General features: G+C 56.1%; 1 protein-coding gene across 2 annotated transcripts in view; it reads right to left on the bottom strand.

Annotated features, from left to right (window-relative positions):
- Window positions 1–14056, bottom strand: part of PDE2A (phosphodiesterase 2A) — a 376047-nt gene that overhangs the window by 72443 nt on the left and 289548 nt on the right. For both annotated transcript variants that reach the window (XM_048838672.2, XM_048838681.2), the window contains 3 exons: window positions 7433–7542; window positions 6671–6726; window positions 413–472 (listed from right to left, as the gene is read on the bottom strand). In XM_048838672.2, the coding sequence (XP_048694629.1) occupies window positions 413–472; window positions 6671–6726; window positions 7433–7542 (226 nt within the window). The remainder of the gene's footprint in view (window positions 1–412; window positions 473–6670; window positions 6727–7432; window positions 7543–14056) is intronic.

Here is a 14056-nt window from a genome sequence, read left to right as displayed (position 1 = left end):
CACACACACACAGATCCCCTGTAGAAGCACACACACAATCCCCTGCACACACACACACGGATCCCCTGCACGCGCGTTCACACACACAGTTCCCCTGCACACTATAGGGGAAGGGTCACTGAGTCTCTTTATCCCCCAACCTGCCATCACCCCCTACAGCCTCCCCCAGGGCAAGCCGCCAGGCCATTCCCCCTCTGGCACCTAGGGTAAGGACTGAGCGCCAACATAAGAGTCCCCTTTGGCTGACGCTGAGGCAGGCTGCCCCAGGGAGCTGGGCAGCGGGGGCCCTGGGCAGGAGTGTGACTGAGCTCCTGGGCACCCTGGCTGACAGAGATGGCTTGTAGCCCCATCCAGCGGGGGCACCGCCAGGTGCTGGGGGAGGCGCAGGCCAGGGAGCCCCGGCGTTACTCACATGCTTCTCCAGCGCCCGCAGGTTCTGCTCGTCCGACTCGCTCAGCCGCCCACAGTGCACCTGGTGGGGCAAGGCAAGACAGTGAGGGCCCGGGCACCCCCGCCAACCCCGGTCTCCCCGCCCCCAGCGCTGGGGATGGTTCTCATGGCTGACCAGCAGCCCCCTGTCTTTCCACTCCTTCTCCCGCCCCCCGATCTGCTGAGGCCTGTGGCAACCTAGCTCTGCCAGTCCCGTGCCACGCAGCCGTCAGGGAATACCTGCACGGGGCAAACAAACAGGCAACAAGAAAGCCACAGAAATGGACGTGCAGAGCTGCGTCCCCTGCTGGCAGGCACAGTGCACCCATCAGCTGCCTCCTGGCCGGGGGAGTGGGCTCTGGGAACTCAGGGTGGGCCGCGGGGCGAGCAGGGGCAGAGACAATGGGCCTCCCGTGAAGCCCTGACGAAATCAACATGCCTTTTGCCAGGCACTTCCAAGGAGCCAGGGCTTTGCCCCAGGCCACGACAATCCCAGGGCCAGAGTCTCAGCGGGCGTAAAGCGGAGCAGCCTGGCTGATGTCCCAGGAGCGCCCTGGCGCGCACCACCCGACCAGCTGGCCCTTTCCCAGAGCACCATCCCGCCCAGAGCGCAGCCGACTCTCCCGCCAGAGCCCTGCTCTGCGGGCTGCCCTCGGCCTCTCTCACTCCCTTAGCATCCCCGTGCTGCAGGTCCAGCAGGGACACCATGGGGTCCAGATAACTCACCTGTGCCTCTAGCTCGGCCCTGCTGCCGGCGGGCCACGGGAGAGCAGGGAGCACCGGAGACATCACCCTGTTCTCCGGAGAGCCGTGAGCCCACTTCCAAACACCCCTGAACCGTGGGGCCATCTCTAGCCTCCAGCTAGTAGCCTGCAGCCACCTGGATAAGCGCTGGCTGCTCAAACCAACTGTACTTACAGCATTTGCCCACAACTAGCGGCCGTCAGACTGGGAACAGTCCAGCCAGCCAGGCTGCTGTCAGCCAGACTACACTGAGCAAATTAAAAAGCCACCTTCGGGCCGGTCCTTTAAGCTGGGACATTAATGAGCATTGATAACAGCACTGACAAGGCTAGCTTGCGCCTTCCCAGCTCCTTCTGCACACAGGTCTCAAAGGCCTTTATGGACACCAATGCGTTAAGCCTCCCAACCGGCCCAGGAGGTAGGTCAGTGTTTCTATCCTCACCCGACAGTTGGGGAAACTGAGGCAGGGAGCAGGGAAGCGGCTGCCCTCAGTCTCTCCGGGCGTCAGTGACAGAGCGGGGAATGGCATCCAGGAGTCCTGAATTTAGCAAGCCTGACTCTCAGCCCGGTGCCACATTGCAGTCGCTCCGTCCACGCTAGCTTGTCCAGACTGTGCTGGATTAGGACAGCAGATGGCGCAGCCAGGGGGTGAACTTGAACCGCTCCGCCTGCCATTTCCAGCTCCTATTTCCAATCCCTAGGGGGCGACAGCCAGCAGAGCAGCTGCACAACAAGAGAGCAACACTTCGTTGGGCAAAAGCAGCCCTGGAGCTTGACCCAAAGGGGTCGCTTTCCTTTGGTCCCAGTGGGCTCTGGATCAGCAGCTGGAGCCTGCAGATGAAGTGGTAACTTCTGTAACATTTTTATGATGCCTATGCGTGCCTCAGTTTCCCTCCTGTAGTTTGCATTACTGCCCAGTGGAGGCAAAAGGGTTAAGTCTGCCCTTGGAGCAGAGCAGGGGACAGTAGGTATGTGCCTGGCCTCGCTGTAGCAGCGACTGGGTCGTGCAAGAGCTGGCTGGGACCTATTCAGAGCAGCCCCCTCGCCATGCAGGAGAGCTGAAGCCAGTCTCCGTGTGGCCGCCCATTACGGAAGAGCGGGTCCCCTTGGGTGAGAGCTCTTGTGGTGAGGTCGATTCGCACCCGCTCAGGACCCACCCCTGCCCTGCGGGAAAGGCTGCGGGTGGTGGTGTGGTCGGACCCCGGTGTTATTCAATGGACTCCACCCTCGGGCGCAGGTGGGCTGCTGGAGGCACCTGCGTTACGCAAAGGCACCAGGATGGGCCTAGACGCTGGGTCTCATAACGCCTCCCTGCCGCTAACTCACCAGTGTTTGGAGAGCACTTGGGATCTGTGGGGAAATGGCGCTGGAGAAAGGCAGCACTTGGGGACTAACTGATCAGCAAAAACCTTTCCAAAGCAACTCAGATTCCCTTGCCCCCAAGGCCAGAAAAACAAACGGAGAGCCCCGCCGGGCGTCAGTCAGCGAGGCGCTGCTTGGCTCCAGCACCTCAGGGCCAGGATCCTGCTCTGACCTAGAAAGGGGGTTTGCCTATCGGCTCAGAGCTCCCCGTGCCGGCCGCTGCAGCCGGGCCAAGACGTAAATTCACCCCAATACATGACGGGTGGCAGAGCATGGATGTGTGGGTGTGTTTGTGTGCGTGGCGAGATCACAAGAGTGCAGTGTGTGCGTCAACAGTTTTGCACCATGTGTCTCTTGTGATCACGTATTCCCTGGCTCCCGGGAAGAACCGCTCGGGTTCATGAGCTCTCTTCCTCCAATTCACAGTAGCGGCTCTCAGCCACCCACCAGCTGCCCCACTTCGCCGCACATCACTCACCCTAGGTACCCGGGAAATGACAATCACCGGCACACCTGAAAAGAGATGCCAGGGGCACTGCCAGAGAGACAGAGAGGAGATAGCTTCCACTCCTGCCTGCCCTGCAGCATGCCCGGGGCAGCCAGCCGCAGTCCTCAGCTCTCAAGTCCCCTGACTCAGAGGGATTTGGGGGTCAGTGCTCCCTTTGCAGCTGGAACCCATCTGTGGGCCAAGCTGTGTGTGTAGAACTCGCACGCGTGTGTTGGAGCACGTGCGTATTGGAACAGGTACCCCTGTGTGTTGCTGCACGTGTGCGTTAGAACAGGTACCCCTGTGTGTGTCTGTCTGTGTACCACCGTCGGTCTGCCACGCACGTGTGTGTGACAGAACATAGGCATGTGCGTGGCAGACAGATGGGGTCACACACAGAGAGGCTGTGGGTATTTTCTTTGCTTCTCGATTCCAATCCCCTGTCCCGCTCTTTCAGATTGGTGTGTGTGTCACTCCTAGCTCGTTACGGTCTCTAATTAATTAGTGCTTTGCTCTTAGCAACTGCTTGGAGGCTGACAACATCGACAAGTTGGGCCAAAACGGCATCCAAGAACGGCACAGAGAGGCTCCTTACACTTCGTTGTTCCAAGGAGCTGAACGGGTGCCAGGCGCTTTCCATGGGAAGCAGCGAGGGCTTCGCTTCCCCGCTCGGCTCCGAGAAATCAGGCAACACCAGCGAGTGAATGGGCTCTTTGCTCTCCTAAATCAGTCATTAGCTAACGGAATCACCTGCTCTCAGGGGGGGCTTGCTGCCACTGGGAAGTGGCATGAGTGAATTAGAGCGAGAGCTGTTCGAGAGGAGACGCAGCGTGAGAGTCGTCGGATTGGCAGATCTTCCCACGGAGCTTCCCTCCCCTGGAGTCTCCGGAAGGGTGCTGGACACAGTCGGGGAAAGCCATTGACCAAATATCCCAGGCCGAGCTCTGACTCCGAGGTGGAAGAAAAGCTGAAGACTCATTGGCGTCTGTGTCCCTGTTGCAGGGCTGGGCACCAGCATCAAGCCCTTAGACAGCCTTTTAAGTGTGTCTCCATTAGGGTTTTACATCAGATCAGCTGAGTGAAACTGGCTCAGCTCTTTTAGCCCAGGGCAGCCGCCGAGCGCAGTGACTGTATTTCCATAGTGCCCGTGGCGTGAATGGAGCTGGACAGACCAGGGACATGACCCAGGACCTGCCCCTGGGAGCCGAAATTGGATGGAGCCCCGTGGAGCTGCACCTGCAGCCTCTTTGGGGCTAGATCTGAACTCTGCCACTTGGGAGGTGGGGACAGGAAGGAGGGAGAAGGGGGCTGAAGATGGACAGAGGGGAAGGGATTTACATATGCGAAAGGGCGCAAGTGTGCCATGCAGAGATGGCTTTGTGCAATGGGCATAGGGCAGCCCAGGACCTCCCAGGTCCCCTGCTACTGCAGGCAGCCCTGTCGCATAATGCTGGTCTGAAATCTATAGAACTCTGTCTTAAAACTCGCCTGTGCCCGACCATCATCCCAGAAACGGACTCTGCGAACTGGGATCAGCCCCCAGGTAGGCCCTCTCCAGCCTGTGTCAGCCATTTGTCTCTTTTCGACACTCTGGCGACGCTTGTCTTGCGTGTCATGCCAGCAAAGTCCCCCTGAACTGAACAGCCTGGATCGTGTGTGGGAAAGGGCATATGCGTACGTCACATAGGTGGGCCCACGTGTTTGCCTCGGACCTGTGAAAAACCCGCGGGAGCCTACCATCGCTGGGAGCGGGCCCGCCTCGCGCATCTGCTACGTCCACGGAGGGAGAGAGAGTGAACACGTCACATCTGTGCGAGCCCCCGGCACGTATGTGAACACACGTGTACGTGAACAGCGGTGGGGCTCTCCTGCCAGGGCTGGGAGTGCTCCCCAGCGATGGGGCCAACGTGTGAGTTTGTGAAAGGTCAGTGCTCATTAATCATCTTAATTCCTTTTTAATAAGCACTGGAGACAATCTCTTGCTGCTCGTCTTCCTCCTTAATCCACTTAAACCATCCTCTCTCCCTGCTCCTTGGGCTGATTAGCAGAAGCCGTGCTCCCCAATGGCGTCAGAGCCTTTCCAGGGCCAGGCCCAGGAGGTATGTCCCGAGAGGCAGACAGGGCTCTTTGTTAACCTTGCATTTCATCTCGCTGCTCCCTTCCCCTGCGCCTCTGACTGGGAGGAATCCACTTCAACGCAAGCGTTCAGAAGAGCTCGCTCCTGCCAGGCTCCCGGCCCCTGCCGGGCCCATCGCAACAGCCTGCCTGGCACACGGCTAATTGCTATCACCCCAGGAGCCGCCGGTTGCCGCGCTCCCTCTACCAGCCAGCCAGCCCGCAGCTCCCTGCGCTACACTGTGCGTGCTGACTGTACGGGAGCAGTTCACGGCGAATGGAGCGGCTTCCGATCCAGAACGGCCCTGCGGCCAGGCGGGACTCCACAGACATAAGCAGGAATCGAACCCCGGCCCTCTGTTCCAAATACACTCACCTCCCATTTCCAGCTGCAGTTTAGTGCCCGGTGCACCCCCCGAGGGGGCAGCGGAGACACGGGCATTAGCCAGTACCTGGCTCCATGGCCCCGTGGGGAGTGGAGCAGGTAGGGGCCCTGCTGAGTGCTCCCTGCTGAGGACGGGGGTCCAGCGATAGCTGATGGGCTTAGCTTTACCTTGACTCATCTCAGCAAGGGGCAGTGCATTCACGCTGACTGTTCCTAACCCAGCAGGGGGCTGATCTCTCTGGTCACGGCCAGGCACCGGTGTGGCCCCGGGGTTCCATTTCACAGAAGAAAAATGCCTGGCCCCCTCCGCAGTTCTACCCCTTCGCCCGCAGGGGGAGCCAGCGAGCAGCACATGCCGCTGGGGGCCTGGGAGCAAGGCGCCCTCAGTTCTCCGCCTTCACCTATAGAGGGAGCCAGCGAGTTTCCGTTCCCGAGTCCGCTAGGCCTGGGTTTCCACCGGGCCGCCCCGGGCTGGTCACTGCTAAAGTTAACGGGGAGCAGCGGCAGCCATGAAGGATGCTCCGGGCAGCCCAGAGATGGGTGGGAAGCCGGGAGCAGCCATCCACCCCATGTACCCCTCAGGAATCAACGCTTTGTATGGCCAGACTTGTGAGATCTGCCCCTCAGCCGGTGGCACCCATGTGAGGACACAGCTGTGGCAGGGGGGCAATCCTGGGCACCCATGTATGGAGGCTGCCCTTGCCCTGCCACCCCCAGGGCCCCGCGGTGGGCACATCCCATGCACCGATCAGATCCAAGCCCTTTCTGCAGCTGACGGCAACAAGGAGAAGTGCCTGTCAGTCCCCTGCAGGGACAGGCCCAGGGCCCGGGGCAGCAAAACACCCTCCCTTTCCGCCTGAGCTAAAGCCCAGGGAGCACGTGGCGTGGCCACGGTCGCCGGGCTGAGAGAAGCCAGCGTATTGGTGCTGTGTGGGGCTAAGCAGATGCTGCATTCCACTGCGTAGGTTCCTGCGTCGTATGGGGGGCCGGTCGGGGGTTGTGGGACCTGTCTCGAAGGGCTGTGCAATCCTTCAGCACAGACACCTCTGTATACAAAGGCTGGACCCAGGCTATGTCTTGGCTGCCCAGTTCCTCTGACCTGCCCCCTTCCAGCTTTCTCCCCTTCACACTAGCTCCCATTCACTTACCAGGATGACAGCGACCACCTCCCCCGAGTCCTTGTCCACCAGCGGGTTTATCAACACTGCAAAGCAAGACAGCAAAGTCAGCCCAGTGCGGAGGAGATGCAAAACTAGGGCGATAATAGGGGAAGCAGGATGGGGGCACATGCTGGCATTTGCAGACTTTGTGATGTCTGGTGAGATACCACAGATGGGTAGCTATCCATCCATCCACCTCATGTACGCTCCTTTCCATCCATCCATCCATCCATCCATGCCATGTAACCTCCACTCCACTCCATCCATTCATCCATCCATCCCATATACCCTGCTCACCATTCATCCAACCCATACACCCCATTATCTATCTATCCATCCCATGTACCCTGCTCTCCATTTCTCTATCCATTCATCCATCCCATGTACCCCCCTCCACCTATTCATCCAACCCATGTATCCCCCTCTCTATTCCTCCTTCCCTCCCTCCATCCATCCCATGTAGCCCCCCTCATCCATCCCTGCATCCACCCCATGTTCCTCTCTCTCCATCCATCCATCCCCGCATCCACCCCACGTTCCCTCCTCTCCATCCATTGACCTATCCCATGTGCTTCGTGGTCTGTCTCTCCCTCGTACCCCACGGCAGAGCTGTTGATCGATCTCTCTGTGCCCTGCACGTATCACTGCAGTAACTGAGCACTAGTCCATCAGAAACGCAGAGGATGAGACACGAGGACTCCTGCTCCCCCACCTCCACCCCCACGTTGTCCCACCCCGGCCTCTTCCTACCTTGCTTATCAGGAGGCAAAGGTGCCGCCAGGCTGCCCATCGGTTTGCCCTGGAGCTCTGACTGGGGCAGCCCATTGCATCCCACCTGCTTCTGCTTGAGGACGGCATCTCTGGAAGCACAAGAGCAGAAGACACAGCTCTGACCCAGCCCGAGCACAGATGGCGCTCCAAGGAGAGCTGCTGGAGAATCAGGCGCAGGCTCCCCTAGCCACCAGGGATGGGATGGAGACAGCCTGCCCCGGCCTGGGAGACAGGCACTCTGACTGGCACCCCTGGCAGTGCCAGAGTGCTCAGAGCCTGCACCTGACCCGCCGGGAACCAGGGCCGAGCGGGGCGAGTGGGTGGCACTCCACATAGGCCAATGGCACTTGTTTCTCTGGCTGGAATTGGGCTAACAAGTTTAGTCTCAGACACGAGCACTAGAGACAGGACTAAATGCATCACCAAGGCTGAACCTTGCCCTGCTTGGGGCTGGAATTCATCCACAAACCCAGATTTGAATTTCGACAGTGGAAAAAGCAGGGGGCCCGAACCCCAACCAACGAGCACTTGAATCAACTGATTGTATCCAATATTCCTGTACTGTCACAGTGGATAGAGTGAGGGCTTTTCTGGAAGCAGGCGACACGCTGGTGATCCGTCTCACTGTGAAATCTGTATGAACCCTACATTGATATTATGCTTTAAAGTCTGTGACCAACCAAAGGGAGACAGGAGGACAGGCAGATCTGTCCCCAGGTCTCCAGCTTAAATTAAGCAGTGGGGAATCAAAACACTGGAAGCTCCATTTACATACGAATCAGCAGGGGGCCATAGGAAGTCTCCAGGAAGCAAACAACAGCAGGAAACCTTCCTGGCTCTTGATATAGAGACTTTGGGGTCACATAAGTGGGCAAAAAGACATTTGCATTATCCCTCTCCTGCGGGAACACAAATAAAGCAGCATTTTGAGGCAGAAAGGATGGATCCTGGCTGGAAAAGCCAGTCACGCTGGAGACGGCGCTGGAAGCTGGGAAACCGTCTTGACCAAGAACTCGAGCTGATTACATTGGGGTTTTAGTCTTAGAAGCCGGCTTTTCTTTGCTTGTGACCCTTCCTGTTGTCACTCCTTGTACTTGGCATCACCTAACCCAGAGACTTTCTGTTTAATAAACGTGTTTCACTTTTACTATAACCCCACTCCTGCTGGGAAAGAAGAGTGTTTGTCAAACAGCAGTTAAATTAATCAATGGCGGTGCCGTGACTCCTAAAGGAGCAACAAATGTAAGATCATCTGCGAACGCAGAATGACAGAGGCTGTGCATTGCAGAGAGACATCTCTGAGCAGCTCAGGCTGGAGTTCCCTGAATGTCTCTGCTCGGCGCGGTTAAGGCAGGTAACGTCTCTGTCACGCTGTCTGGAGCGGCTCGCGACCGGGAGTGCCGACCTCAGGGCAGACTGTCAGAACACAGGGCAGACACCCCTAACCGGCCCTGTGTTCTGTAATTAGATTTCACCAAGCCAGTAACAAATGTGAACTCCTAGGTCACTCTACCAGGCTTACCATGGAGTCACAGCCCGTCCCCTTACACTCTTCAGTCTATCTGGCCATCCAGACAAACTGGACTTTGTGACAGGTTTCAGAGTAACAGCCGTATTAGTCTGTATTCGCAAAAAGAAAAGGAGGACTTGTGGCACCTTAGAGACTAACCAATTTATTTGAGCATAAGCTTTCGTGAGCTACGGCTCACTTCATCGGATGCATAAGTAATGGCAAAGTTCTTGGTTCAGGCTTGTAGCAGTGACAGAATAAACTGCAGGTTCAAATCAAGTCTCTGGAGTCCATCCACAACTGGGATGGGTCATCAGTCCTTTCTTCAATCCTGCTTCTTACCTCTGGAGGAACTTTGCTAAATACTAAAGCATTGAAGAAAGGACTGATGACCCATCCCAGCTGTGGATGGACTCTAGAGACTTGATTTGAACCTGCAGTTTATTCTGTCACTGCTACAAGCCTGAACCAAGAACTTTGCCATTACTTATGCATCCGATGAAGTGAGCTGTAGCTCACGAAAGCTTATGCTCAAATAAATTGGTTAGTCTCTAAGGTGCCACAAGTACTCCTTTTCTCTTTGGACTTTGTGATGCACCAAAAATCACACCACCTCAAGTTTCTCCCAGCCTCAAGAGACCAGTCACTTACCCCAGATCAATCAGTACTCCAGATCTTACACCATAGACAACACTAGCAGGAAAATAAACCTATAGTAAATTAACTAAAGATTTATTAAATTAACTAAATTAAATTAACTGAAGATTTATTAGCTAAGAAAAAAGATTGAAAATTATTGAGAGGTTAAGGCAGGGAAACAAGTGAGCCACAGCTTGTAATTCCAAATGGTGGCAGTGATGTAATAAACTGCCAGTTCCCCAAAGTCTTTTCAGGGTACCCGGATGGTCTCTGGGGATCTCTGCTTTGCATCTGGTACCTTTCCTTGTAAGAGTCCAGTCAGTCCAGAGAGGAAGGCTCTTTCTTTGAATCCATTCTTATATCTTCTTCTGAGAGAAGGCAAGCTGACCATCTCTCTACCCACTGGGCTTTTCCTTCGATTGACGGGGAGTGAGGAAGGCACTTAATCTTTTGACCTCCAACATCACACATAATGGCCACTTGCTTTGAAATCAGCATTTGCTATTAAAGTCCTTAAGTCTGTCATTAGCATTTCCCAAGATGTCTTGGAAGGGTTGTTTAGTCACAGGGTACACGCAACGTGAATGTTCGGTATTGCATTCTAACAGGAACAGAGACGTGAAAACAGCACAAATAACGTCCCATTCGTTTTCATGAAGTTCACACACCCCATACACCGTTATACAGCTCGCCGGTACTTTGACGTATACTAACACACAACTGAATCAACCCGAATACGCTCTAGCATGGCCTGGTCTGCCAGTGCCGCAGTCTGGACCAGTTTGCTGAGGAGGAAGACAGGCTGGCGTGGCAGGGAGCTGACCCACAGTCATATCTCCAGCGAAGCTCCCTCATGCTGAGGCAGAGAGGTAACACCGGGGCCTGCAGTGTGTTACAATCCCCAAACGCCAGGCTGTCAGAGAGCCAGATCCAAGTCCTGCAGCCTGGCCTCAGCTCTCGGTGGGTCACAGAACCGTAGACTCTGACCCACCTGCGCAGCAGGATCCTAGGACCAGGGTCCAGAGCGCTTGCTGACCCGAGTCAGACTGATTTGTGTGTGGACAGAAAAGGGGCTGGGGCTCAAACCAAAGTGACAGGCCAGGCTCAGAGTGCAGTGTACAGTACAATTCTACAGCGGCGCTCCGGGCTCTTCCAGGATGAACCACTCCATCAATACAGGATCATGAGCTATTTTCAGTCTGTGCCCCGCCTGTCCCAGTCTTGTCCACTTTAAAGCCCGGCTCATCTAAACTGGTTTGGAGGAGCGTATGTGACCATGTTCATGTGGCCAAACCCTCATCCCGGGAGCAAGAGTGAATGTCTGTGCTAGGTCAAAATCCTGTTCCAGATTTACACCCTGGTCCCCAAGGGGTTTCCAGGAGCAATTTCCTCATTAATTACATAGAGAGAAATGTCAGGTTTCAGAGTAACAGCCGTGTTAGTCTGTATTCGCAAAAAGAAAAGGAGGACTTGTGGCACCTTAGAGACTAACCAATTTATTTGAGCATGAGCTTTCGTGAGCTACAGCTTACTGCATCCGATGAAGTGAGTTGTAGCTCACGAAAGCTCATGCTCAAATAAATTGGTTAGTCTCTAAGGTGCCACAAGTCCTCCTTTTCTTTTTATAGAGAGAAATGTAGTCAGCAATCCTCTAGCAATGGGCATCTCCTTTGTTCTGGAATCTGACAACCTCTCTCTCCTGGTTGTGAAGATAGAGTCTCTGGCATGAAATGAACTACAATGATTTATTTCTTTTACCATAGAAAAGAAAAACCCATATGCTCGTCTAAGGGGTGACCTGCCCACCTGAAATCCCCCTGGGCTGTAGGACATTTTTGCCTGCAGTTTGTCTGTACGAAGGAGACTGCATCTCTGATCCTTGCGTGCCCCAGGTCAAAGGCAACCACGGTATTGATACGATACGTACGAACCAGCAGGGCAAGGAAATTCTTTTAGCATGCAGTAATTCATCCTTCCCACTAGGGGCAGCACATGCTTGGGTCACCTTTGGGAGGAATGTGGTGAGGGAGGGTGCCCCCTGCAGGCCAGGAGGGCTAGAAAGTTAGCAGCTGAGCGTCCCAGGGGTGGCTCTTACGGCTGTGCTATTTAAAGGGCTACCGGCCGCCGGCAGTACCGTCCACCTGCAGGAGTGCTGATGACATGATCCATGTCTGAATGGGCCTGTCTGCATTAGCCGCCCCTGAGATCCATCACCCCCAGTGCTTACCGGCCCGGAGACAGAGATCGCGGCTTTCCACGCTGACCGATGCCTGTCTGCGGCTACTGTCTATGCAGGCAGCTGCTGCACTGGTGAAGGACGCTGGATTGGCAGCCGGGAGGAGAAGGATGTGCTCTGGTTCCCTCCTGGGCAGGAGAAGCCCCAGAACAAGCGTGGCTGATACCCATCCTCCGCCAGCCTGTCCAGCGCCAACTGGGAGGGACCAGCTCAGTATTTCAGTCCCTGGAGCCCAGTCACTGGCCAGACCTCCGCTGGGAGTGGCCACCAGGAGCTCCAGTTAACTCCCGTTTTGCTGCCGCTTTGGCTGGTGGGAACACCCGGGTCCCAAGGGGGGTAGCACCAACTTGTGTCACGTAGGCCTCCGGCCAGCCATCGGGCGGAAATGGGTAAAATACGCTGTGCTGCGATCCCAGCGAGGGGCCACAGAGCCCCGCTGCCTTTCACTGGTGGAAACTTTTTCATCAAAAATGTTTGCCCAGGGAAAATGGCTCCTCGGCCACCAGGGCCATCTCATGCCCCCCATGAAGAACCGGAAACGGAAAACTAAAAAAAAAAAAAAAAAGTTAAATATTTGGTTTCCCAAAACTGAAAATGCGCTTTTAAAAGGAGGGGTTGTTTGTTTGTTGTTGGGGTTTGTTGGGTTTTTTTTGTTTTTTTTTTTGCGGGGGGGGAGAGATTGGTTTTTTAAAGGAATTTTTTCAGGATTTTCCACAAAAAGAGAATTGGGGTTTTTCAGACTTTGCTCTTGAGTCTTTCTCAGGAAAGGCTGGGGGGCGGGGGGAATCCTGTGAGTCACACCAAGCAATAGTTTGAAGAGCCCGTTGGGGAGATGTCACGGACGGTGGGGGAGTCCAGGCCCTGCGACTCTCAGCCAGCCAGTAAAACAGAAGGTTTATTGGACAACAGGAACACAGTCCAAAACAGAGCTTGTGGGTACACCCAGGACCCCTCAGTCAAGTCCTTCTGGGGGAGCAGGGAGCTTAGACCCCAGCCCTGGGGTTCCCTGTGTTCCTCCACCCAGCCCCAAACTGAACTAAACCCCCCCATCAGGCTCCCTCCTGCAGCCTGTCTTCACATTCCTGGGCAGAGGTGTCACCTCCCCCTCCTGGCTCAGGTGACAGGCTCTCAGGTCTCCCATCCCCAGGGCACATTCCCAGGTCAACACTCCCCCCTCCCTGCTGAGTCACATCGTCACAGGAGAATGTGGGGGCTGTGTTGGTATCTTTAGTGGCTTGTTTTAAAATCCTTCTGAAGGTGGCTCTGGGAATCATTGCTGCCGAGCAGGAACGGGAATTGGTTCTGCTGCGCTTGATGAGAGCCAGCGGGGAGGGGAAGTAGGGGTTGTCTCCCTTGTACACGTGTCTGCTGCTGGGCACACCCCACAGGTGACTGTGTATGGAGGCAGACCTCTGGGTCGGACTCCTTGTGATTGTCTGTGTGTACGTGACTCCGTGTGCCTGTCTGTGGGGTCGTGTGAGGGTGCGGGTGTGTCTGTGTCTTTGTATAGGAGTGTGATTGTGTGTAATATGCAGGATCTACACACTGTGTAAGTCTGGCCCCTAGAAGGGGAACTGGTCAGACCTAGGGGACAGTCCAGGAAGTTCACATAGGGACTGGAACGTCCCTCCAAGTCCGGGCTTCCGATTTGCCTCTAGTGCCCTGGCCCCAGCTGGCAGACAGCCCCCTTCCTCATGCCCCATGTGGGCCAGGCTCCCACTCCCTGGGCTGGGGGAGCGGTGTACGGGCAGGCACCTCCTCAGCGCCTGGCAGCAGGACTCCATCCCAGCCCTGACATTTCCACTCCCGCTGTGCCATCTCTGGGTAGTCCGCCCACACCGCAGCAGACACAGGCATTTGCAAATGTCACCAGTGCCCTCAAATTAAGCTCCTCTGAGCTCCAGCGTCTGGTTGCTGTGTCACTCCCTGGCAGCCGCGTGGGGCCCCCGGGACCCAAGGAGCAGCAGCCCCAGCTCTGTTTGGACGGGCTTGCCCCCCGCAGAACCTGGCCCTGAGCTCCACGCCCGGTGGAAAGCGCCTCTGGCAGGGCCCATGGCTGCGCAGCACCTGGTGGAGGAGAGGCGCAGCAGGGAAGGGGTTAATATGCTCCTGTCCACCCACCTGGCTTTGCACCATCTCTGGCTGGAGCAGTGACTGAAATCTCCAGCTGGGCCATGCTCAGTGCAGTCTGGATCTAGCAGGAACCTGGCTTTGAGCC

This window comes from Caretta caretta, chromosome 1, assembly GCF_965140235.1.
Source record: "Caretta caretta isolate rCarCar2 chromosome 1, rCarCar1.hap1, whole genome shotgun sequence".
Taxonomy (NCBI): Eukaryota; Metazoa; Chordata; order Testudines; family Cheloniidae; genus Caretta; species Caretta caretta.
This window is presented reverse-complemented; position numbering and strand designations above follow the sequence as displayed.